This window comes from Ranitomeya variabilis, chromosome 5 (assembly GCF_051348905.1).
Source record: "Ranitomeya variabilis isolate aRanVar5 chromosome 5, aRanVar5.hap1, whole genome shotgun sequence".
NCBI lineage: Eukaryota > Metazoa > Chordata > Amphibia > Anura > Dendrobatidae > Ranitomeya > Ranitomeya variabilis.
This window is the reverse complement of record NC_135236.1, coordinates 76,857,132-76,880,350: the sequence shown is the minus strand read 5'-3', so window position 1 is coordinate 76,880,350 and position 23,219 is coordinate 76,857,132. Positions and strand designations below refer to the sequence as shown.

The following is a 23,219-nucleotide window of genomic DNA, read 5'->3' as shown; positions in this document are numbered from 1 at the left end:
GCAAAGGCACTGTGCACACTGCATTCATTCGTCCCGATAAACACTGCAGAGCACGGCAGAGAAAATAAGCAGCATGGTGAAGTATGAAGAAAGAATGGGATAAATAACTGGTGGTGGCGCTAGACTATCCTCCACCCTCCATGTGACTTTCCCAGGTCCATTAAATGTGGTGGTGTTGGACTCAGGCTTGGCTTTGTGAAGGGTAATACAATAATCTTTTGAAAAAAATGTATTCATATTACCTTTTTAGGGGCCACTGGCGTCTTGGGCTCCTGCTTTTGCTTCTCTTTCTCAAGTATTCCTTGAGGAGGGATGCTCTGCTCTGAGGATCGCACAGGGCGGCTACCATCAATCGGTTTCATCTCTGGCCCTGAATAGGGGAGAAGTCACGTATTAGGCTGATACAAACATGAGACCTGAAGAGCCAGCATCACAATCACACCCTCTCTCATGTCCCCAAGTCTAGCAAGAGATGTAGAGGATTGCAAAAGGTTTAAGTGGACGCAAAAGGAAAATGTAAGAGATGGGGAAAAAAGTAAAGGGGTAATGCTGCGTCCATGTTTTTCACACAATTTGGTCATCTTAGGTGGAGAGATTGCTCCTGCACACCAAGCCACCATCCAATGCCTGGGAGATCTCTTGTATGGCTCTTAGTCTCATTGAGAGGACATCAGTGCCGGGTGTTGGAATGATCCTCTGAGTGCAGGGTGTTATCCGAGCATCTGGGCGTGCTCGTATATTATGTTCCTGTCCCAGCGGCTGCATGATTTGCGGATTTTAGACAGCTTCAACACATGTGGGGATTGCCGGTTTGCTAAGGAATCAATGAATGTGTTGAGACTGTTCAACAGCTGCAAATTATGCAGCTGTGGGGACTCAAACATAATATACGAGTGCGCCCAGATAACACCCGAGCGTGCTTGGATAAGGCGTTATCAGAGCACGTTCGCTCATCACTAGAAGGAGCCATTCTACCTAGCAAAGAGTGGTCTCTGATCGCTCATTGAGGAGAATCTCTAAACATACAGTAAAGGCTGGAGAAGGATCAGCCATCACTGGGCATCATCTGAATACTTTGTATGTGCGACATAAGTGACATATAATAATAATATAATAATAATTTTTATTTATATAGTGCCAACATATTCCGCAGCGCTTTACAAATTATAGAGGGGACTTGTACAGACAATAGACATTACAGCATAACAGAAATCACAGTTCAAAACAGATACCAGGAGGAATGAGGGCCCTGCTCGCAAGCTTACAGACTATGAGGAAAAGGGGAGACACGAGAGGTGGATGGTAACAATTGCTTTAGTTATTTGGACCAGCCATAGTGTAAGGCTCGGGTGTTCATGTAAAGCTGCATGAACCAGATAACTGCCTAAGTATGTAGCAGTACAGACACAGAGGGCTATTAACTGCATAAAGTGTATGAGAACATGATGCGAGGAACCTGATTGTTTTTTTTTTGTTTTTTTTATAGGCCACACAGGGATAGTTAGGTTAATGCATTGAGGCGGTAGGCCAGTCTGAACAAATGAGTTTTTAGGGCACGCTTAAAACTGTGGGGATTGGGGATTAATCGTATTAACCTAGGTAGTGCATTCCAAAGAATCGGCGCAGCACGTGTAAAGTCTTGGAGACGGGAGTGGGAGGTTCTGATTATTGAGGATGCTAACCTGAGGTCATTAGCGGAGCGGAGGGCACGGGTAGGGTGGTAGACTGAGACCAGAGAGGAGATGTAGGGTGGTGCTGAGCCATGGAGTGCTTTGTGGATGAGGGTAGTAGTTTTGTACTGGATTCTGGAGTGGATGGGTAGCCAGTGTAATGACTGGCACAAGGTAGAGGCATCGGTGTAACGGTTGGTGAGGAATTTGATCCTGGCTGCAGCATTCAGGACAGATTGGAGTAGGGAGAGTTTGGTAAGAGGGAGGCCGATTAGTAGAGAGTTACAATAGTCCAGACGAGAATGAATAAGTGAAACAGTAAGAGTTTTTGCAGAGTCGAAAGTAAGAAAAGGGCGAATTCTAGAAATGTTTTTGAGATGCAGATAAGAAGAGCGAGCCAGTGATCGGATGTGGGGGGTAAATCAAAGCTCGGAATCAAGGATGACCCAAGGCAGCGGGCATGTTGCTTTGGAGTAATGGTGGAACCGCACACGGAGATGGCAATGTCAGGCAAAGGTAGGTTAGTAGAGGGAGAGAACATGAGGAGTTCAGTTTTTGACAGGTTCAGTTTCAGATAGAGGGAGGACATGATGTTAGAGACAGCGGTAAGACAATCACTGGTGTTTTCTAAAAAGGTCGGCGTGATAACAGGAGAAGAGGTGTATAATTGGGTGTCGTCAGAATAGAGATGGTACTGGAAACCAAATCTACTGATTGTTTGTCCAATAGGGGCAGTATACAAAGAGAAGAGGAGGGGGCCTAGGACTGATCCTTGAGGAACCCCAACAGTAAGGGGAAGGTGAGAGGAGGAGGAACCAGCAAAACATACAGTGAAGGATCGGTCAGAGAGATAGGAGGACATCTATAGTGACATCTGCACTCACGTGGCTGGTCATGGCTGGAACCTTTAAGGGACTCTGGAAGTTTGTGGGGTTCACTCCTCATGCCAGGAGAGAAGCCTTCAGGCCTCAGAGAGGGTGAATGGCGCTTTTGTTCTTTTACCACGAGTGGCTGAGGCTGCAACACTGATGATCCTCTCATTTCCTGAAGGAGTAAACAAGTGGATTAGAAGAAGTAAAAAGAAAACCTGCTGAAAAAAAGACACACAGAGCAGAGATGCAATCGGATTTACCTGCTTCTTAGGCTGCATGGCCTGCGGTGACGGTGGATGTGGCATGCCGGCAAATGGAGCCACCTGTGGTGAATGGAGGAGAAGCGGTGATGGAGCCTCTCTCATGTGACCTGGACAGAACAAATTGGGTAAATAACACGTAGCACAGAAAGGGCCCGCTTCATGAGTCGTCATCCCTTTGGCAAATACCTGGCATGCCCCTGATCTTCTCACCTCCAGGGTACGGCTCTGATTTCTGCTGCCGAGGTGACGGGTGATGGTGTTGTATCACTTGTTGCTGCTTGGCCTGCTGGTGTTGCGCCAGCTGTTGGTGCGGAGGAACCAAGGGGCTTTGTAGAGCTGGGTGTTGTGAGGAGGGTGGTGTCGGCCCTGGCGGCTGCTGTTGGGACGTTGCAGGAGGACTCTGTAACTGATGCACATGGGGAGGAGGAGGCGTAGGTTGGGGGGCAGTGCTTATAGAGGAAGAGGAAGGAGAAGGGTAAGGCAGGTTCGGCAGGTGACGCACTGACTGGGGAGGGACGGTCAGTGGGGCTTGATTTTGCACTTTGACAGAAGGGAGGAGCGGCTGCAGGGGAGACTGAGCGGGAGTATGCTGCGATTTCTGTAGTTGCTGCAGGTAAAGCGCCATCTGTGCAGGGCCTAGATGCATAGGGGAAGGATGGAGATCGCTGTTGGGAGACGGTGGACCATCATCTTCTAAAAGCACATGGGGGGGCTGTGGATGGTGGTGGTGGGAATGAGAGACTGGTTGGTGATGCGTCTGTGGTGGAGTGGGTGAAGCTGATGGTGGTCGGATAGGTTTTGGGGGGAGAGCAGCTGCACGGTTTGAAGGGCGAGAGGGTTGCTGGGGCATGGCGTTGTGCAGAGCTGTAAATAAAAAAATATATATGATCAGTCACAGAACATGTTCTCACACTTGGTGCAGTCAGTGTACGAGCAAGACAGAAATGCAGTTTACCTGGCGGACTAACAAGAGCATGTTGGTTGAGATGAGGCGGCGAAATGCGTTCCGGCTGACCACCTGTTAGATGTGCTGGAAGATCAGGTGCCGGGATGTGCAGACCTGCCTGCCCATAGTGAGCAGAAACGGCTTCAAAAACACTAGCAGGATGGAGAGGAAGATGAAGGGATGGATGGGACGCATCCAGGCTGGGAGGAGGAACGTAGGAGGGCGGAGGGATAGGGGAGGGTGGCTTCAAGGCGTTGGAAGGGGGTGCAAGAGACGGCTGAGGAGGGTGGGACTGATGATGATTCTGTAGAAAAAAAAAAACAAATAAATGAAAAATTAACAAAGAACTGGACCCAAATGTGCACACAAAATTCACACTGTGTCCCTCTTTGCAAATCCTGAGTTTAGTGAGCAGTCTAGCGAGCTGCGGCCACACAAAAGATGACCGCCATCGCTCCCCTCCCCCGTGGTGGCGCACGTGTTTACAAGGAAGAGAAGGACGCTGCTAGAGTCATGGCCGGATGTTACAGCACCATCATCTGACAAAGAAGAATATAGCAATCATGTGACACCACCACTGGGATGGAAACAAAGCACGCAAAAAGGGATGAAACTTGTCATATTCACATTGCCATTCAGGAGACTATCAGCCATTCATCTTCCAGAGGAACCCTTATGGACCCCCGTTATATGGACCCCCGTGTCACTGGGGTCTGACAGCTGCCATTCAGTCTTCTGATGGATCCAACACAAAATGGTGCTTTCTATGATACATGAACGCCACATGCAGGTGGGAACACAGCCTTCATCTACCTGTTCATTACTGCAGGAAAGTTGTCCATCTTTAGAGCATTTTTTCTCACATTATTTTTGCTATTAAATTTAATTATAAATGTTGCACAGTTTGGCTTTTTTATAGGCTCCTTGTTACTACGGGGTGATAAAAAATTATTCTAAAGACTCAGCATTCATAAACAATAATGATAACAAAAACAGCGCTGTTTGTATCCCTCCGAGTACCTGTAACTCCGTGGGACCCAGGAGCTGCTCCTCACTGCTCCCCCTCCATTATGGGACGTTATGTTACAGATCAGGAGACGTGGTCTGCTCACTGCTTCTAGTAGCAGCAGCTCCCTGATGATGTCTCCTTGTCTGCAGGGCTACTAGCACTGAAGCTCCAGTGTCACACGGAGTTACAGGTACTCAGAGGGTTATACACAGCATTGTTCAGCTTATCTTTATCGTTTCTGAATGCTGGGCGATTAGAATAATTTTTTAGCTCCCCTCACTACCCCTTTAAATTTCAATGAGCACACTGACTGATCCTCCGTAAGCTCATTTTTGCCGTCAACACTCGAAAGTGCATCAAAGGGACGATATAAGGCAAACGGTGCAACATTTATAATGACACCCAACTGCAAAAATTATTTGCAGAGCCAAATTCTAGCATTTAAAAAAAAGTCTGTCACCCCTAAATAGCATTGTAAATCACCTCAATGGTGACATAGAGGATTTAGCCCCTATAAAAATCATCCTAGCACTGTACCCGTTACTGGCAAGTGCTTGAGAAAGTTAGTTTGTATGCAAATTAGGGGGCTTCAGTGCACCCTCGGTGTGGCCAAGAGCTCAGTGTGCCCTCGGTGTGGCCAAGAGCTCAGTGCACCCTCGGCACGGCCATGAGCTCAGTGCACCCTCGGTGTGGCCAAGAGCTCAGCGCACCCTAGGTGTGGCCAAGACCTCAGTGCACTCTCTGTGTGGCCAAGAGCTCAGTGCACCCTCGGCGCGGTCAAGAGCTCAGTGCACCCTCGGCGTGGTCAAGAGCTCAGTGTGCCTCGGTGCGGCCAAGAGCTCAGTGCACCCTCGGCGCGGCCAAGAGCTCAGTTTGCCCTCGGTGCGGCAAAGAGCTCAGTGCACCCTCGGTGCGGCCAAGACACTTAAGTCATCTTTCTTTTTAAAGTTTTTGTTTTTATTTCCAGATTTTTTTTTAGACAGATTCATGAAATGCGATTTTTAGCAAATGCTGCACTTTTTGGCACATCTCAATCTAATCCCTGCCTGGAGTAAAGTTTCTGAAAGAATTTTCAATTTGGCGCACTTTCTTGGGGATTTTTTTTAAAAGGATTTGTGCTATTTAGTGAGGAAAGGCCACACAAAGAAAAAAAAAAAAAAGGTCTGAACACAAAAATAAAGAACATTGTTGATTTTGGGAGAAAATCATGGACAGAGTCCGCTACTTAAGAACTTGGCGCAAAAAACATCAGCAAATATTACGAGACAAAGAAAGAAAAACCAAAAAAAGTGACTTCAATAAATCACAAGTGATGAATTGGGCATTGAGTCTTAAGATTAGGTAGCCACAACCTCAGTGTGTCATGGATGTGGCCAAGATGTGTCGGGGGAGCAGTCTGGTTGGTCTGCTGCTCTCTATAGTGAGGATTACCTTTCTGGACTCTCTCCCTGAGTGGCTCTTTTTCTTCTGTTTTGGGGCCATTTCTGTAAATATAGAAGAAATTGTAATAAGGTTGTTTACTGTGCTAGGTTTTCCTGTACCCATACAGTTTATATGTGATCTAACCTGGGTCAGATTCTTCGCTGTCTGAAGTGCTGGACTCGCTGGAGCTTTCCGATTCTGAAGAGGAGAAGCCTTTCCCTTTACCAGAGCCAGAAGTCGGAGCCTCAATTTTATCTGGGAAATAGAACAGCAGCTTCAGGAAAAAGCAGTGAGCAGGCCAGAAGACATCAGTCATCCCACATGTATTCCCCAATATATGACACCAACATTGGACCCTTAAATGGAGAATGGCCAACCCCAGCAGGAGCAAGGCCAACCCCAGCAGGAGCAAGGCCAACGCCAGCAGGAGCATGGCCAACCCCAGCAGGAGCATGGCCAACCCCAGCAGGAGCATGGCCAACCCCACCAGGAGCATGGCCAACCCCACCAGGAGCATGGCCAACCCCACCAGGAGCATGGCCAACCCCACCAGGAGCATGGCCAACCCCACCAGGAGCATAGCCAACTCCACCAGGAGCATGCTGCTGTTACAGATGACCTCACCTTGAGGCTTCCGCTTCTTTCTCAGGCAAGAGGTGACGTATCTCTCCAGTTCTCGCAGAGTGGACGGTTTCAGAGTCTCAAAGTCTATTTCAATCTCATCTGGGTTTGAGTTTTTAAGGGATGGTTCCCGGGACTGGATAATGTAAACTACACGACCCAGCTTCTCCCCTGGAAGTTTATTAATGTCCAGGCTCAGCTGGCGTTTTTCCTCGTAAGACATGGGCCGGCATCTCTGCGTTTCCTCTTCTGAAGACTCACAGGGAGCAGGTGGTGGTGCAGGTCGGGGAGGGCGGGCCACTGGTAGGGGCGCTTCTTTCTTTATACTATCATGACAAAAGGAAGAGGCAAAAACATGAAATTACCATCACCGGAACAAGGCAAGGAAAGGGATTCTGAAAGGAAATACATATATGCAGGTGGAGGGGGGGGGGGGGAATAAAAATTATTGTTATAATTCATTTCTCATAAATATATATAAAAATATAAATCATATTGTATAACAAAACACCCTTTGCCCCCCCCCTGATCATGAAAGATAAGTTTAAAGGGATATTTCCAGCACTAAAGGAAACACAAGTTTTAGAGATTGGAAATTATTTGAATCTTTCTCACTTTTGCTTGTGAAACTTGCATCCAATATTAATAGTGGACTCCAGGATAATGAAATGGGGAACACACTACATTTTGCAGTGGATTTCAGACAATGCCACATTAAAGGTCATATTCACAGTTTTACATGGAAACCAGTTGATCGTTGTTGTTTAACCCTTGGCCGGGCTTCACTAGGGTTAGTATCGTACCTTGGTGTTCCCACTGGCGCTTGAGCACTTTTCTTGGGTTTCTTAGCTGGAGGTTCTCGAGCTCTGTTCTTACGAGGCTCCTCAACCTCTTCCTTTCTTTTGTGCTTCTCCTTGCGCTTCTCGCGTTCCTTTTTCTTTGGTTTGTTTGGCTGCGGCTGAGAGAGGGCCGCTAATTGCTCGTGTACAGCTTTCAACTACAAGAAGAAATCAGGATGCGTTAAATCCCTTTTTACTGCCTACTTCCCAGCAGGAAAGTGTCAGGACGGAGCAAAATGACCTTTCTGTGCTCACCTGCTCCTGAAGCTCCGCTAACCTCTGCGCTCTCTCCTCTTCACTATCGGAGCTACTTTCACTATCGGAAGAGCTGTCGCTGCTACTATCGCTAGAGATGTGAGAGGGACCTTTGATGGAGGGAGCAGGAGGACCAGGGCTTGGCGAGGGGGCTGGCGCAGGCGTTTCTTCAGGCTCATCCGGCATCTTGGCAAATTTCATTTCAAACACATCCTTAAAAAGAAAAAAAAAAGATTTTTTTATTATGGAAAGCAAATATAACAGTTTAACACCTACTGGCCCCAGTTCTTGCAAGCAATGGATTTTCACAATGCATGCTCCACTTAGGCAAGCTCCCCATTTCCAAACTCCCAGGGACCCCATACACAGATGCTGCTGACACACATTCCTGTCCAAATTGCCCTGCCAGTCGCTGATCGTCACCCCAAACTTTACCTGCAGTTTTCGGGCCATGGCTACCACCTCATGGTCTGGTGGGTTATACTTGTAACAGTTAGAAAACATAAGCCGCACATCAGCGGCAAACTCCTGGGCATCTCGGTACTCCGTATTCTCCAACTTGCCCTGTGGCAACCAAAAGACATTAGCTGGTCACAAACTGTGCAAAAAAAGGCAGAGGTGGGACATATCTGACCCGTACATTACACCTAACACGTGCTTAGTGTTATGCAGATACTAGGATACTACTCATAGATTGGCAGTCATTTCTCAGGTGTAGCCATAGTTGTATTCTATGGCTAGTGCCATGTGGGGCTATCAGAATCTTGTCAATATTCCATCATTTGACAGCGAGGATTAACCCCTCAACGACCAGGGGTATTTCAGTTTTTGCGTTTCCATCCTTTGCTCCCATTATTCCCAGAACCATAACATTTTAGTTTTCCGTCAATATGGCAGTGTGAGGGCTCGTTTCTTGCTGGACAAGTTTTACTTTTGAACGACACCATTGCTTTAATCATATCGAGTTCTGGGGAAAAAAAATCTTAAGTGCAATTCCACATTTATTTTTTTTACCAAGTTTACTAAATGCAAAAACTGACCTGTCATTATGATTCCCCAAGTCATTACGAGTTAGTACACACCGAACATGTCTAGGTTTTTTTTTTTTACTGAAGTGGTGGGAAAAAAAATCCAAGGTTTGTAAAAAAAAAATAAATAATAAAATAATAATAAATATGGCGCCATTTTCCTAGACAATTGCATCTCCATTTTTCTGAGTCAGGACGAGGGCTAATTTTTTTTGGAGTACCCAAGCTGACGTTTTTATTGATACCATTTTGGGATAGATACAATGTTTTTATTACCTGTTTTTATTGCCAGTAATTCTGGAGGTTTGATTTTTTTTTCTTGTTACAGTTTACTAATTGGAATAATTATTTTTATATCTTGATAGACCGGGCGTTTCTAAACGCGGTGATACCAAATAGGTGTATTTTTTTTTTCCGCTTATTTTGAATGGAGCATAAGGAGGTGTGATTTGAGCTTTTATATATTTTTAAACTTTTTATTTTTTTACTTTTTCAATAGTCTCCATGGGAGACTAGAAGCTGCGATCTTCTGATCGATAGTGTTGCACATAGCAGGGCTGCAGCGAAGCTATGTCTAACAAAAATGCTCATCTGCTTTCTCGTACAATTCGGCAATGACAACCACAAGGGTCTCCTGCAGACCCCAGGTTGTCATGCCAACCTATTAGCGCCCCACAATCGTGACAGGTGTGCCGATGAGCGGAGCCAAGTTGCGCATCTGGTTTGTGCGAGTTAAATGCCGCTGTCAGATTGACAGTGGTATTTAACTAGTTAACAGAAACAGGTGTATCACGATTAGGGGGACATGACAGCTGATCAGATCAGAGAGACAATATATGACGGATATACACGTCATAGGTCATTAAGGCATTTTCCCATACCTTGATGGTAGTCAGGTCCATCGGATGCTTGATGATATCGCAGTAGTCGTGTAGCCCGAGAGCGTCCACATCCACCGGTTTATAGAACGGCCAGGCATAGGCAGTGTGTTTCTTTGCAAACATTTCCCGGACGATTCCGGTACAATGGCGCAGTTGCTCGGAGATTTTGGTGCTGCTATTTGCTGGGATAGATGCTGGACCTGCAGCAGTTTGTAAGACAGGAGGTGCGGGAAGCTGGGAGTCAGGCACCTCAGTCTTCTTTGTAGGCCGAGCCTGGCGACCGCTCTCCCGTCGCGGTGCAGGCTTGGGTGGCTTAGAGTCACTAGGAAGCGGAGAAGATTCATTGAGCGGATCATGGGCGGTTGGAGTCGTGGTGTCAGCTTTCCTTTTAACCCCTTTCTATAGTGGAAAAAACATAAGTCAGTAGCGGAATGAATCACGTAATTAATCTATTACGTAAAGAAGCTCTAGCAAGATTTATAATTTTATTTTGGCCCTGCGTTGTATCAATGGCAGACTATAGTAACCCATCTTCATAATCAGCCTCATTGAACTCACCGTTCTTCTCACCTTTACGGGCTGGGTAGCAGTTGGGATGATGGATGGATGAGTCTGTACAGGCGGTGGAGCAGCGGGTATTGTCGTGGGCACCACCATGTCCTGAGTGACGGTAGGTGAAAACGTGAGGGGCGCTTGCGTGATGGTAGGGGTGTGGGCAGGTGGGGTACGGGTCTGCGGAGGGGTAGGTGCCTGGGTCACAGGAGTAGTAGGGGTTGCAGGCTTAGACACAGCTGAGGAAAGAACAAGTGGTTAAGGAGGTGAAAACATGATTGAAACAGAAACTTTGTTTTCTGACTTCTGCTACTTCATCAGATACAGTACAGAATCGCGTATTCTGTCAGTGTGACAGAAACCTAGAATGTGTGACTCCTTCCCACCCTCGGGATGTCACCGTACGTCCTGGAGAGCGAGCAGGTGTGTGGAGAGTGCTCGGGAGCACGTGTCACACGCTGGGCGTCATCACAAATCAATGTTTCCACCATACACTACGATACCAATATATTGAGCTATACAGTACAAGCAATCAAATGAGGGCAGGTTTAGTCCCCATAGGGGGACCAAAGAAACTAAATCGAGAGGCAAAACATTGTGCAGATTTTGACGGTGGAGTTTTTTTTTTATCCCAGTATTTGTGCATTTAACCTAACGCGTCAGGATATCGGGCGGCTAAATACTCCAATTCAGGTCAACTTACGTGTGACGGGGGTTTTAGCGATGGGCTTGTCTCCTTGGCTTATTGAAGGGAGGCGGGTTCTCATTGGGGTGATTGATACATCTAAAATACACAGAAAACACTTAACCCCAAGTGTCATGTCTAGTACTAACTCTCACACGTGACCTGGCCTATTCTTACAGAGCAAAGTCTTCCAACTAATAACCCCACGCTACATCCCCCCACATCCACAAGAAGACCCCCTGGTTTCCCAGTCACCTGGTTCCCTCTTGCCACGACCACGTGCTTTGCTCTGAACAATTGGCAATTCGGTCTCTTCTTGGGGCATCTCAGAAATCTTCTGTAAGAAGAGTTTTTCCAAGGCTTCAGCCATCAAAACTATATCATCCCCAGGCTAAAGGGAAAAAAATAATATTTAATAATATTTATTAAGACGTGAGCTTTGAATAATCACAAAACCGAGACTTCGGCATAATTCAAAAACAACAAATGATCTTCTATAAACGGGTTTAGGACATCATCAAAATCTTTACTCTGGTCATAAATCCTCAAAGAAGACCCATCACCAATGTCTGGCTGCACTTATAAGTGAAAGGGCAACTGTGCTTTCAAGTAACTATTCAGAATAAGCCGTGCTGTGTGTACATGAGGAATAACACCATTTCTGCCATTATGTGACTTATATCCTGCATTCTCATTAGTTTTCCCCTCTGCATGCTGTATCTGTAGTTTGCAATCCACTGGGAGCTGACGGGGGAGATGAGCTGCAGTGATGTCTCCCATAGAGCACAGCTGCTCTTCATTCACTTTATAGCTCACAGACCGATGCGTATGGAGGAGTACCGAGAGGTCCTGCCTCTGTAGCGCAGTCTATAGGGGGGGAGGTGTGAAGAAGAGCCGAGCCCTCCAGGAGTGTCCATCATGGAGTATGTCATGCGCTTCCGTGACAAGATGCAGACCTTGACGCAGTTGGTGCATGAAAACATGGCGATGGAGAGCTGCAGCAATAAGCAGGGCATTAAATAGAGCTGAGCTGTCTTGATCTTAATGTGATGGTAAACACTTGATAAAGGAGCTCTGCACCATTATTGTCATTCTGTTCCACTTCCCTCCTCCCCTGTCCATAGAGGATAATGGGCTGAGTCGCATGACTCCTGAAGTCAGTCTCCTCTGAGCGAGACTGACTTGAGGTTTCAGTGACCCTCCCCCCGTCGCGTTCCTACGCAGGCACAACTTCTCTCTGCCATACTGTGGTGCGCATGCGATGGCTTTACCTTCAGGTTATTGGCGCTCTTTTTCCTTTCCCTGTGCATTACTTTACTCTGTCCTTGGCAGGGCAGAGAGAAGGGCGCCAGCGCAGGAGTGCAATGGAGGACACGGTGGGATGACGTAGGACGCATCATCCATTGTGAGAGAGGATGGCGGTCACAGGAAAAGAGGAGGGTATGTGGGTAAAATAAAAGGTCTTTTTTTGCCTAGCGAATTGGGGACAGAATACTGTAACGGAGGGTTGAAAAATGCTGGCCCCACTTTATATTTGGAAGACCTGGGGACATGGTTGCCTGTAATTTTCATTCCACAAATTAACAGCACACGCGAATATAAGAAGCGTTGTAATAGATGTTATCAAAGAAATCTGCTCTTTTCGCCTCCTGGACTGATCATTCTCAAAATTATCAATTTACAGGTAAAATGTGTATTCAGTGAAGACAGATTATAAGCGTCTATGTAGATGGGCAGGGGAGGATGAAGGAGGAGCGCTGCCTCCAGCTCCTCCATAGACTCATCAGTTGCAGCTCTCATCTATCTCAGTAATGTATCTGTCTTCACTGAATACGGGGATTTTATCTGTGAACTGAGACTACTGAGAATGAAAGATCAGTCCAGGAGGAGAAAGAAGCAGATTTCTCTGATGAGATCTATTACAAAGTTTATTTTCACATGTACTATTGAATTGATTGAATAAAAACTAAAATGACTGTTACTGTTTAACCCCTTCATCCCCCCAAGCCAGTTTTCACCTCCCTGACCAGGCCAATTTTACAATTTTGAACAGTGTCACTTTATGTAGTAATAACTCTGGAACACCAACATATCCAAATTTTTCAAGATATGCTGTACTATATGTTATTATGGGTAGACATAATTTGCATTTATTTATGAAAATATTGAATTTTTTTTTCTTTAAACTTTAGTAATTTTCAAACAAATTTTTATGCCCTTAAGCCAGGTTATACCGCACAATACAGTGAATAACTATCATTTCTCACAGGTCTACATCTGCATCATTTTTAAAATACATGCCATCTCCCCAATAACTGACGGGCGTCCCGTAGACCTACCTTGTTATAGATGTAGCAGTTTGTAAACATTGCATTAAAATCCTGGATACATTCCTGGGCATTGACGTAATAATAGCTCTCCAGACGTTTCTTAATGGTGCCCATGTCCATTGGAATCTTGATAATTTTATAATAATCCTATGGACAAAATACATACACAAGATAAATAAGAATGAAGGCTCATAGAAAAAAACATATCTTTATGAAGTGAATTTTCAGATCTTCTTTGATGTATGGAAGCCGATTCAGGCAGAAGGATTTTAGGATGTGAACATGTCTTGGGTGGAGGACGCAGATTGACCACTTTATCATTTGGTGGCAGGTTTCATTCATTATCCGGACATAAAATAATGAATGCCAAGGGCTTCTCTGGCCTCCACATTCGCCAGCTTCATCTTGGGACTGGCAGCTCCTGTAAGACCATGTTCACATGCTGAAGATTCGGTCAGGCATCGGTTATCGGTTTCATGCTCAGATCCTGACATACCCCGCAACCATTCTGTGGTCAAGCACATGAATGAGATATTGTACCCCTCATTCACATATATGACAAAATAGGCTGTGGACCGCAGGGGTTATGACCTGGAAGTTAAAAATCCTAATCTTGATGAACCCTTTCCTGATCAATAAATTTTTCGGGTTTTTTCCCCCCCTTTTTTTTTCTTCCAAGAGTCAAAATGTATTTTTCCATTGACAAATGTATGAGGACTTATTTTGTCCGAGGACAAGTTGTACTTTTGAGTGACACCATTCAATGTACAGGAAAACAGGGAAAAAAATGCAGTGAGACTGCGCAAAAAATGCAATTCTGCAATAGTTTTTACAGCGCTCATTGTGTGGTGAAAATTGCCTGGTAAGATGACTCTCCATGTCATTGCCATTCCACAAAACCAAAACTTGTAGTTTTTTTTGTTTGTTATTTAAAGGGTTATTCTTAAGTTTGGAAAACAATGACTGATAACATAGGGGACATTGAAACCAAAACTAAAAAAAAAAACAAAACACCAGAGTGGAGTGGTCCTTTAACTCCTTCCTGGCATCTGATGTACTGGTACTTTGTGTGTTGAGTGCCCTTGTTTACCTGCATCTCCCTCAGCAGGTCATGGCTGTGTTCTACAGCCATCATCTGCCCCTAAGAGCTGCTTGTGGAGCGGAGGTCTGCCGCGCTCTTAACCTATTAAATGCCACTGGTAATCTCGGACAGTGGGATTTACATTGCACAGCTGGGAGGGGAAACGCACTGTCCTGACTATCCATCGGCCACTGAGTCACAAATGCGGGGAGCAGACAGGTTGCCATGTCAGCCGGGGGTCTGCTGAAGACCCCTGTGACTTATGACATTAACTACTAAGAAAGACAGCCCATGGTTGGGATTTATAAGTTTATAAGAGACTATGATTCTTGCTATATACAGCAAAACTGTGCTATTGCAGTGTATTGTACAAGTCTGCTAAAAGGACTACATAATACCGCAAAAATGTACAAAAAAAGAAAAAGTATTAAAATTAAAATCACTTAAGTCTTTCCCTTCATGAAAAACCCACCCAAAAATTATTATTATTATTTTTTTTTTAAATAAAAAATACAGGTGTCAAATCAACATCCATAAATGTCTGGTCTATCAAACTATAAAACTAATTAACCCGATTAGTAAAAACAAATAAATAAAAAAATGCCAGTATTTACATTTTTGGACTGATGCAACCGTGCAAAAAGCGCACAACCCTAAACAGTTATTCAACACCTTCAATTCTCTCCTCAGTCCCCCAGCACCTCCTCCCTCCCCACTTATCTCTGCTGAAGACTTTGCCTCATTTTTCAAGCAGAAGATTGATAACATCAAAGACAGTTTTGGTCAACAACCCCCAGAGCCCTTCCTCCCGACTTCTCAGCCCTCCACCTTCAAATCCAACTTCTCCACCATTACAGAAGATCAACTCTCCACTCTACTCTCAAGAACGCATCTCACCACCTGTGCACTTGACCCGCTCCCATCCCACTTCATCCCAAACCACACCAAAGTCTTCATCCCAACCCTAACCCATCTCTTCAACCTATCACTAACAACTGGTGTTTTCCCCTCAAGCTTAACACATGCCTCAATCACACCTATCCTAAAAAAGCCTTCTCTTGACCCATCCTCTGTATCTAGCCATCGCTCTATATCACTTCTCCCTTATGCCTCCAAACTACTGGAACAACACGTCTACCTTGAACTGTCCTCCCATCTCTCTTCTTGCTCCCCTCTTTGACCGCTTACAATCTGGCTTCTGGTCACACCACTCTACTGAAACTGCCCTAAGGTCACCAATGACCTCTTAACCGCCAAGAGCAAGTGACACTACACTACTCTGTCCTCCTCCTCCTCAACCTGTCGGCTGCCTTTGACACAGTGGACCATTCCCTATTATTACAGACCCTCTCATCCCTTGGCATCACAGACTTGGCCCTATCCTGGATCTCCTCATACCTAACAGACCGGACATTCAGCGTCTCCCCCTCACACACCACCTCCTCACCTCGCCCCCTATCTGTCGGAGTCCCACAAGGTTCAGTCCTTGGGCCCCTGCTCTTCTCCATTTACACCTTTGGCCTGGGACAGCTCATAGAATCTCATGGCTTTCAGTATCACCTCTATGCTGATGACACACAGATCTACATCTCTGGACCAGATATCACCTCCCTACTAACCAGAATCCCTCAATGTCTGTCCACTATTTCATCCTTCTTCTCCGCTAGATTTCTGAAACTTAATATGGACAAAACAGAATTCATCATCTTTCCCCCATCTCACGTGACCCCCCCAAAGAACCTATCCATTACAGTGCATGGCTGCCCACTCTCCCCAGTCCCACAAGCTCGCTGCCTCGGGGTAATCCTTGACGCTGATCTCTCCTTCAAATCACATATCCAAGCCCTTTCCACTTCCTGCCGACTTCAACTCAAAAATATTTCACGAATCTGTACATTCCTCAACCAAGAATCTGTAAAAACCCTCTTCCATGCCCTCATCATCTCTTGCCTTGACTACTGCAACCTCCTGCTCTGTGGCCTCCCCTCTAACACTCTCGCACCCCTCCAATCTATTCTAAACTCTGCTGCCCGACTAATCCACCTGTCCCCCCGCTATTCCCCGGCCTCTCCCCTCTGTCAATCCCTTCACTGGCTCCCCATTGCCCAGAGACTCCAGTACAAAACCCTAACCATGACATACAAAGCCATCCACAACCTGTATCCTCCATACATCTGTGACCTCGTCTCCCGGTACTAACCTACACGCAACCTCCGATCCTCACAAGATCTCCTTCTCTACTCCCCTCTTATCTCCTCTTCCCACAATCGTATACAAGATTTCTCTCACGTATCACCCCTACTCTGGAACCCTCTACCACAACACATCAGACTCTCGCCTACCATCGAAACCTCAAAAAGAGCCTGAAGACCCACCTCTTCCGACAAGCCTACAACCTGCAGTAACCACCGATCAACCAAACAGCTGCATGACCAGCTAGCTCTATCCTCACCTACTGTATTCTCACCCATCCCTTGTAGATTGTGAGCCTTCGCGGGCAGGGTTCTCTCTCCTCCTGTACCAGTTCTGACTTGTATTGTTTAAGAATATTGTACTTGTTTTTATTATGCATACCCCTCCTCACATGTAAAGCGCCATGGAATAAATGGCACTATAACAATAAATAATAATAATAATAATAATAAGAAGAAGAACCTATTAAAATATTGTGCGTAGCCTAAAAAAGGTTTCAATAAAATTATTTTTTTTCCGCAGCACTTATGTGCATATGATCAACCACAGCTCCATTCTTCAAAGCCGTACTACCAGCTGTCAGGGATAATGAGCATCAGGCTTAGGGAAAAGTCACACGGCCATTGAAACAAGGTGAGGATTGCAACGCAATGCTCGGACTGGCTGTCTGCTCTCTCCAACAGAAAGTGACAGCTGCATACAAATACTTGATGTCACACTTGGGACGGGAATGACGACAGCCAGTCATCATTCCTTAGGATAGGTCATCAATGTCTGATCGGTGGGGGCACGACACCCGGCCATGTTTCCAGTGTCGGCGGGGGCCTTAACTGTTCAGTTGCTCAGTCAACGGAATAGTGGCAGCTACCGGGTACTGCACATTCGTCCTCTATTGATCTGAATCGGTGGTGGATGTGCAGCACCGGGCCGCGGCCACTATACAGTTCATGGAGATGTGAAGCTCCATAGCCAAGTAGCTCCAGCAGCCGCAGATACCGGAAATAGCCGATTGGTGGGGGGTGTCACACTCCCACCGATTAGACATTGATGACCTGTCCTAATGTTAATGTCTCAGACAAACGCTTTAATTTTCCTACTGAGATCGCCAATATAAACTACTAAAAAAAGAAAAGTATGAAAATAAAAAAAACTAAGCCCCATGTAACTTTAAAAAAAAAAAAGAAAACTAATTTGATTATCCCAGCAACAAAAAAGTTGCAGCTTTTTTGTACCGGCATGGATATTTATTAATTTTTTATATAAAGAGATCCACTGTGACAATTGAGGGAAATTTAGATTAGATGCCATATGTTAGTAAGGCTGGAAGTGCGCACGCTGGGTGTGTGTCAATGTACTTGAAAGAAACTAAGGGTACTGTCACACTCTGCAACTTTCCAACGATCACGACCAGCGATACGACCTGGCCGTGATCGTTGGAAAGTCGTTGTGTGGTCGCTGGAGAGCTGTCACACAGACCGCTCTCCAGCGACCAACGATGCCGAAGGCCCCGGGTAACCAGGGTAAACATCGGGTAACTAAGCGCAGGGCCGCGCTTAGTAACCCGATGTTTACCCTGGTTACCATCGTAAAAGTAAAAAAAAAAACAAACAGTACATACTCACATTCCGGTGTCCGTCAGGTCCCTTGCAGTCTGCTTCCCGCTCTGACTGACTCCCGGCCGTAAAGTGAAAGCAGATCACAGCGGTGACGTCACCGCTGTGCTCTGCTCTTACTTTCCGGCCGGCAGTCAGTCAGAGCGGGAAGCAGACTGCAAGGGACCTGACGGACACCGGAATGTGAGTATGTACTGTTTGTTTTTTTTTACTTTTACGATGGTAACCAGGGTAAACATCGGGTTACTAAGCGCGGCCCTGCGCTTAGTAACCCGATGTTTACCCTGGTTACAAGCGAACGCATCGCTGGATCGGTGTCACACACACCGATCCAACGATGACAGCGGGAGATCCAGCGACGAAAGAAAGTTCCAAACGATTCTCAGCAGGGTCCCTGATCGCTGCTGCGTGTCAGACACAGCGATATCGTATGGATATCGCTGGAACGTCACGGATCGTACCGTCGTAGCGACAAAAGTGCCACTGTGAGACGGTACCCTAACACTGACCTACAAAGCCATCCATAACCTGTGTCCTCCATATATCTCTGAACTAATCTCCCGATATCTTCCCTCACGTAATCTCTGATCCTCCCAAGACCTTCTTCTCTCCTCCACACTTATTCACTCCTCACCCAACTGCCTCCAAGACTTCTCCCAAATATCCCCCATCCTCTGGAATTCTTTGCCCCAACACGTCCGACTATCAATCACATTCGGATCCTTCAGACGGAACCTCAAAACCCATCTCTTCAGGAAAGCCTACAGCCTGCACTGACCCCGATGCCTCCTCACCACTACCGGAGCTACCGCCTCACCAACACCGGTGCTCCTGCAACCTTCGACCTACTGTCTCCTTCCCCACCATCCTGTAGAATGTAAGCCCGCAAGGGCAGGGTCCTCGCCCCTCTGTATCAGTCTGTCATTGTTAGTTTGCTTACTGTAAGTGATATCTGTAATTTGTATGTAACCCCTTCTCATGAACAGCACCATGGAATCAATGGTGCTATATCAATTAATAATAATAATAATAATAATAATAATAATAGAAACATCTATTGTATGGACACAACCCCACTGGACTTCCAGCCCTATTTGCACAACTTCTACTCTAGATTTGTCATTTCTGGCAGGAAAAAATGGAAACCGAGAGGGAAAAAAAAGAAAACAAGAGAAAAATAAAACTCATAGATAAGAGAAAAAATTAGAGTAAAAGGAAAAGGAGAAAGAGAAAAAAATGTAAAGAAATTATAGTAGTCATAGAGAATTTGGGCAGTGACCAAGATATACAGACCATGATCACACATACGTTCTAACTTTGCGTTGGATTAGTTGTCATCATAGACTGGTCCTCACTTGACCTGTCAGGGGGTTCTCTTGTCACTTTTTAGGGTGAAATCTATCAATTTCATCTGAAAAACATGACGAGGTCTGTGACAGTCTCCATCCAACACAGAAGTGAACCCGGCCTTAGCTACCTGGAACTACATGAACACATACACAGGACAGGCCTGCACTACTCATGGTCCCAAAAGCCAACTAAACAAATCCTAATTATGAGCTCACACACAGAAAGCTACGTGTATAATACTCTCTATCCTGTAACTCTATTTACGATCATCCCAATATGTGGTACAATTGCATTCACCCCTCACCGGCAGAAAAGTACATTTTATGCAGGACTGTGGAGTCTGTAAGACAAAACTCCCGACTCCTCAATTTCCCTGACTCTCAAATCTGACCCCACAGCACTGGTCACTACTGAGCATGTACATAAAGTGCAGCACAGATTCATCTCAGCTCCTACTCCACAGCACTGCCTCACTACTGAGCATGTACATAAAGTGCAGCACAGATTCATCTCAGCTCCTACTCCACAGCCCTGCCTGACTACTGAGCATGTACATAAAGTGCAGCACAGATTCATCTCAGCTCCGACCCCACAGCACCGGTCACTACTGAGGATGTGCATAAAGTGCAGAACAGATTCATCTCAGCTCTGACCCCACAGCCCTGGTCACTACTGATCAGGCACATAAAGTGCAGGCAAGAGCAGGGTCACCGCAGCAGGAAGTTGGGGGCGTCATGAGTGGGGCGATCCTGTGGGCATTGAGCTGGGAGGTGTCTAGTGGTGCTAGGCAGGAGTGGAGACCCCAATGCGCACATTGACCTTGCAGTAGGAGAAAGGAAAATGGCGGCGGTTGTCGGCACATGCGCAAATTTAGATCTCTGCTCAAAGACAAGCAGAGATCTTAATCTGCACATGCACCTTCAACAAACACCATTTTACTGATCAATGTGCGCAGAGAGAACTCTGCTCCTGCCTCGCACTGCCAGGACACCCACTACTCCCAGCCCAGGGACCACAGCTCCACTCCGGCTGTCAAACAAAGTAAAAGTGTAACCCTGCTCCAGCGACCCCGCTCCAATGCAGCCACAGCACCCCCACCCCCAACCATCCCCCTCCGTTAAAGGTACCGTCACATTAAGCGACGCTCCAGCGATATAGACAACGATGCCGATCGCTGCAGCGTCGCTGTTTCGTCGTCGTGTGGTCGCTGGAGAGCTGTCACACAGACAGCTCCCCAGCGACCAACGATGCCGAAGTCCCCGGGTAACCAGGGTAAACATCGGGTTACTAAGTGCAGGGCCGCGCTTAGTAACCCGATGTTTACCCTGGTTACCATTGTAAATGTAAAAAAACCCCAAACACTACATACTTACATTCCGGTGTCTGTCGCGTCCCACGGCGTCCGCTTCCCTGCACTGTGTCAGCGCCGGCCAGCCGTAAAGCAGAGCACAGCGGTGACGTCACCGCTCTGCTTTATGGCCGGCGCTTACACAGTGCAGGGAAGCGGACGCCGGGGGACGCGACAGACACCGGAATGTAAGTATGTAGTGTTTTTTTTTTTTTTTACATTTACACTGGTAACCAGGGTAAATATCGGGTTACTAAGTGCAACCCTGCGCTTAGTAACCCGATGTTTACCCTGGTTACCAGTGAAGACATCGCTGAATCAGCGTCACACACGCCGACTCAGCGATGTCAGCGGGTGATCCAGCGACGAAATAAGGTGCTGGCCTTCTAGCTCCGACCAACGATGTCACAGCAGGATCCTGATCGCTGCTGCATGTCAAACACAACGAGATTTGCTATCCAGGACGCTGCAACGTCACGGATCGCTATCTTTGTTAAGTTGTTCAGTGTGAAGGTACCTTTAGCTACATTTGACTGTCAGACGCACATGTGACCTTTGATATGCCTGATCCTGCTGGCAGGCTAAAAAAATATATATTTTTTACACTATTTTCCTCTTCTAAACTTGGGATGCGTGTTATAGTCTGAAAAATAAGCTACTGATCTCAGAAAATGGAGACTAAAAGAATTGCTTTGTTTTTTTATAACCCAATTAAATAAAAATGTTAAAAAAAACCCCAAGAAACAAAACCTATACAAGTTTGGCATTGCCGTATTCGTACTGACCTGGAGAATCATGCTGCCAGGTCATTTGTACCGCACAACTGTAAAAACAAAAACCAAAAAAACAAAGGTGGAATTGCGATATTTTCAAGCATTTCACCCCTATTTGGATTCCCGCTCCCCATTTTTCCATTGTACATTATAAAGGTAAGGTGTATGGTGTCATCCAAAAATACAACTTGCAAACATTATGACTCTTAGAAGTAAGAAGGGGGAAAAAAGAGCTAAAGCGCAAAAATGAAAGTAGGCCACGGATGGAGTTGGATATTCTGGTACCTGAAAGTTCAGGGATTTCAATAACTAAGTTTTGAGAAAAACTGATTTTTTAAACGTCGGCCTAACACCAGAAAAGGACATACAATGTGCTATATCATAAATTGTACTGTGAAGACTAGATTGTCTCACCATATAGGTGGCATCTATGGAAAGACACTTAAATGATTGTACTCACAGGCAGGTTTAGTTTGATAGCGTCCACAGGCTGCTGAAAAGGCCAAGCAAATTGGTGCTTCCATAGTGTCTTCAGCACGGTTTTTAATAAGTACTGTAATTGGTTGGTCTGGCGCTTTGGTTGGGTTGGTCTGGTAGTTTCAGGAGGTGGAGGGTTGACTAACAAGGGGACTTGTGGTTGCGGTTGAGGAGGTGCAGACTGTGGAGCCCCTGACATTGGGACCCCTTCCACTCCGTCGCCCATTCCAGATGTGGCCCTCAGACGTGTACCTAGCCCAGTCTCGGTTGACATGATAAAGCTCCCATCGCATGCAGGGCCAGGCGACCTGGAGAAAAAAGATGAAATATATGAGAGAAATATTTGAGAAAAAGGGGTTTTGTAAATTCAGCTAATAAAGAAAAAATCTGGAGTTTTCCACTATTTTTTAGGTTTCGGTACCTCTCCATTTCCACAACTGTGGACACATCTGTTATCCGTATATTATTAACGTACTCAATACAATTTCCCTGTGTAATGTTATTGATTATGAGCTCTCACAGGGAATTTGTATTGAGTACCTTAATAATATACGGTATATACATATAGACACTGCTCAAAAAACAAAGGACACACTAAAATACCACATCCCAGATATCACTGAATGAAATATTCCAGCTGTAAATCTTCGTTACATAGTGGAATATGTTGAGAACAATAAAACATAAAAATGATCAATGTAAATAAAAATGAATATCCCATGGATGTCTGAAGTTGGAATGAAGCTCAAAATCAAAGTGGAAAATCAAATTGCAGGTTGATCCAACTTCAGAGGAAATGCCTCAAGACAATGAAATGATGGTCAGTAGTGTGTGTGGCCTCCACGTGCCTGTATGACCTCCATACTGTACATTGCCTGGGCATGCTCCTGATGAGGCGTCAGATGTTCTCCTGAGGGATCTCCTCCCAGACATGGATTAAAGAATCAGTCAACTCCTAAGCAGTCTGTCGAGCAACGTGGTGTTGGAGGATCGAACGAGACATGATGTCCC

General features: G+C 45.8%; 1 protein-coding gene across 5 annotated transcripts in view; it reads right to left on the bottom strand.

Moving 5' to 3' along the window:
* BRD4 (bromodomain containing 4) overlaps positions 1 to 23,219 on the bottom strand; it is a 63,718-nt gene that overhangs the window by 16,018 nt on the left and 24,481 nt on the right. For 2 of the 5 annotated variants that reach the window (XM_077262305.1, XM_077262306.1), the window contains exons 2-18: positions 22,192 to 22,516; positions 13,383 to 13,520; positions 11,299 to 11,434; positions 11,062 to 11,142; positions 10,365 to 10,597; positions 9,807 to 10,205; positions 8,333 to 8,461; positions 7,898 to 8,110; positions 7,607 to 7,800; positions 6,807 to 7,129; positions 6,327 to 6,437; positions 6,192 to 6,244; positions 3,761 to 4,055; positions 2,992 to 3,669; positions 2,803 to 2,912; positions 2,555 to 2,714; positions 243 to 370 (exon numbers count right to left, since the gene is read on the bottom strand). In XM_077262305.1, the coding sequence (XP_077118420.1) occupies positions 243 to 370; positions 2,555 to 2,714; positions 2,803 to 2,912; positions 2,992 to 3,669; positions 3,761 to 4,055; positions 6,192 to 6,244; positions 6,327 to 6,437; positions 6,807 to 7,129; positions 7,607 to 7,800; positions 7,898 to 8,110; positions 8,333 to 8,461; positions 9,807 to 10,205; positions 10,365 to 10,597; positions 11,062 to 11,142; positions 11,299 to 11,434; positions 13,383 to 13,520; positions 22,192 to 22,482 (3,672 nt within the window). In that variant the 5' untranslated portion in view covers positions 22,483 to 22,516. Of the gene's footprint in view, positions 1 to 242; positions 371 to 2,554; positions 2,715 to 2,802; positions 2,913 to 2,991; positions 3,670 to 3,760; positions 4,056 to 6,191; positions 6,245 to 6,326; positions 6,438 to 6,806; positions 7,130 to 7,606; positions 7,801 to 7,897; positions 8,111 to 8,332; positions 8,462 to 9,806; positions 10,206 to 10,364; positions 10,598 to 11,061; positions 11,143 to 11,298; positions 11,435 to 13,382; positions 13,521 to 21,743; positions 21,782 to 22,191; positions 22,517 to 23,219 lie in introns of all 5 variants that reach the window. The other 3 variants (XM_077262309.1, XM_077262307.1, XM_077262308.1) reach the window with 3 other exon arrangements.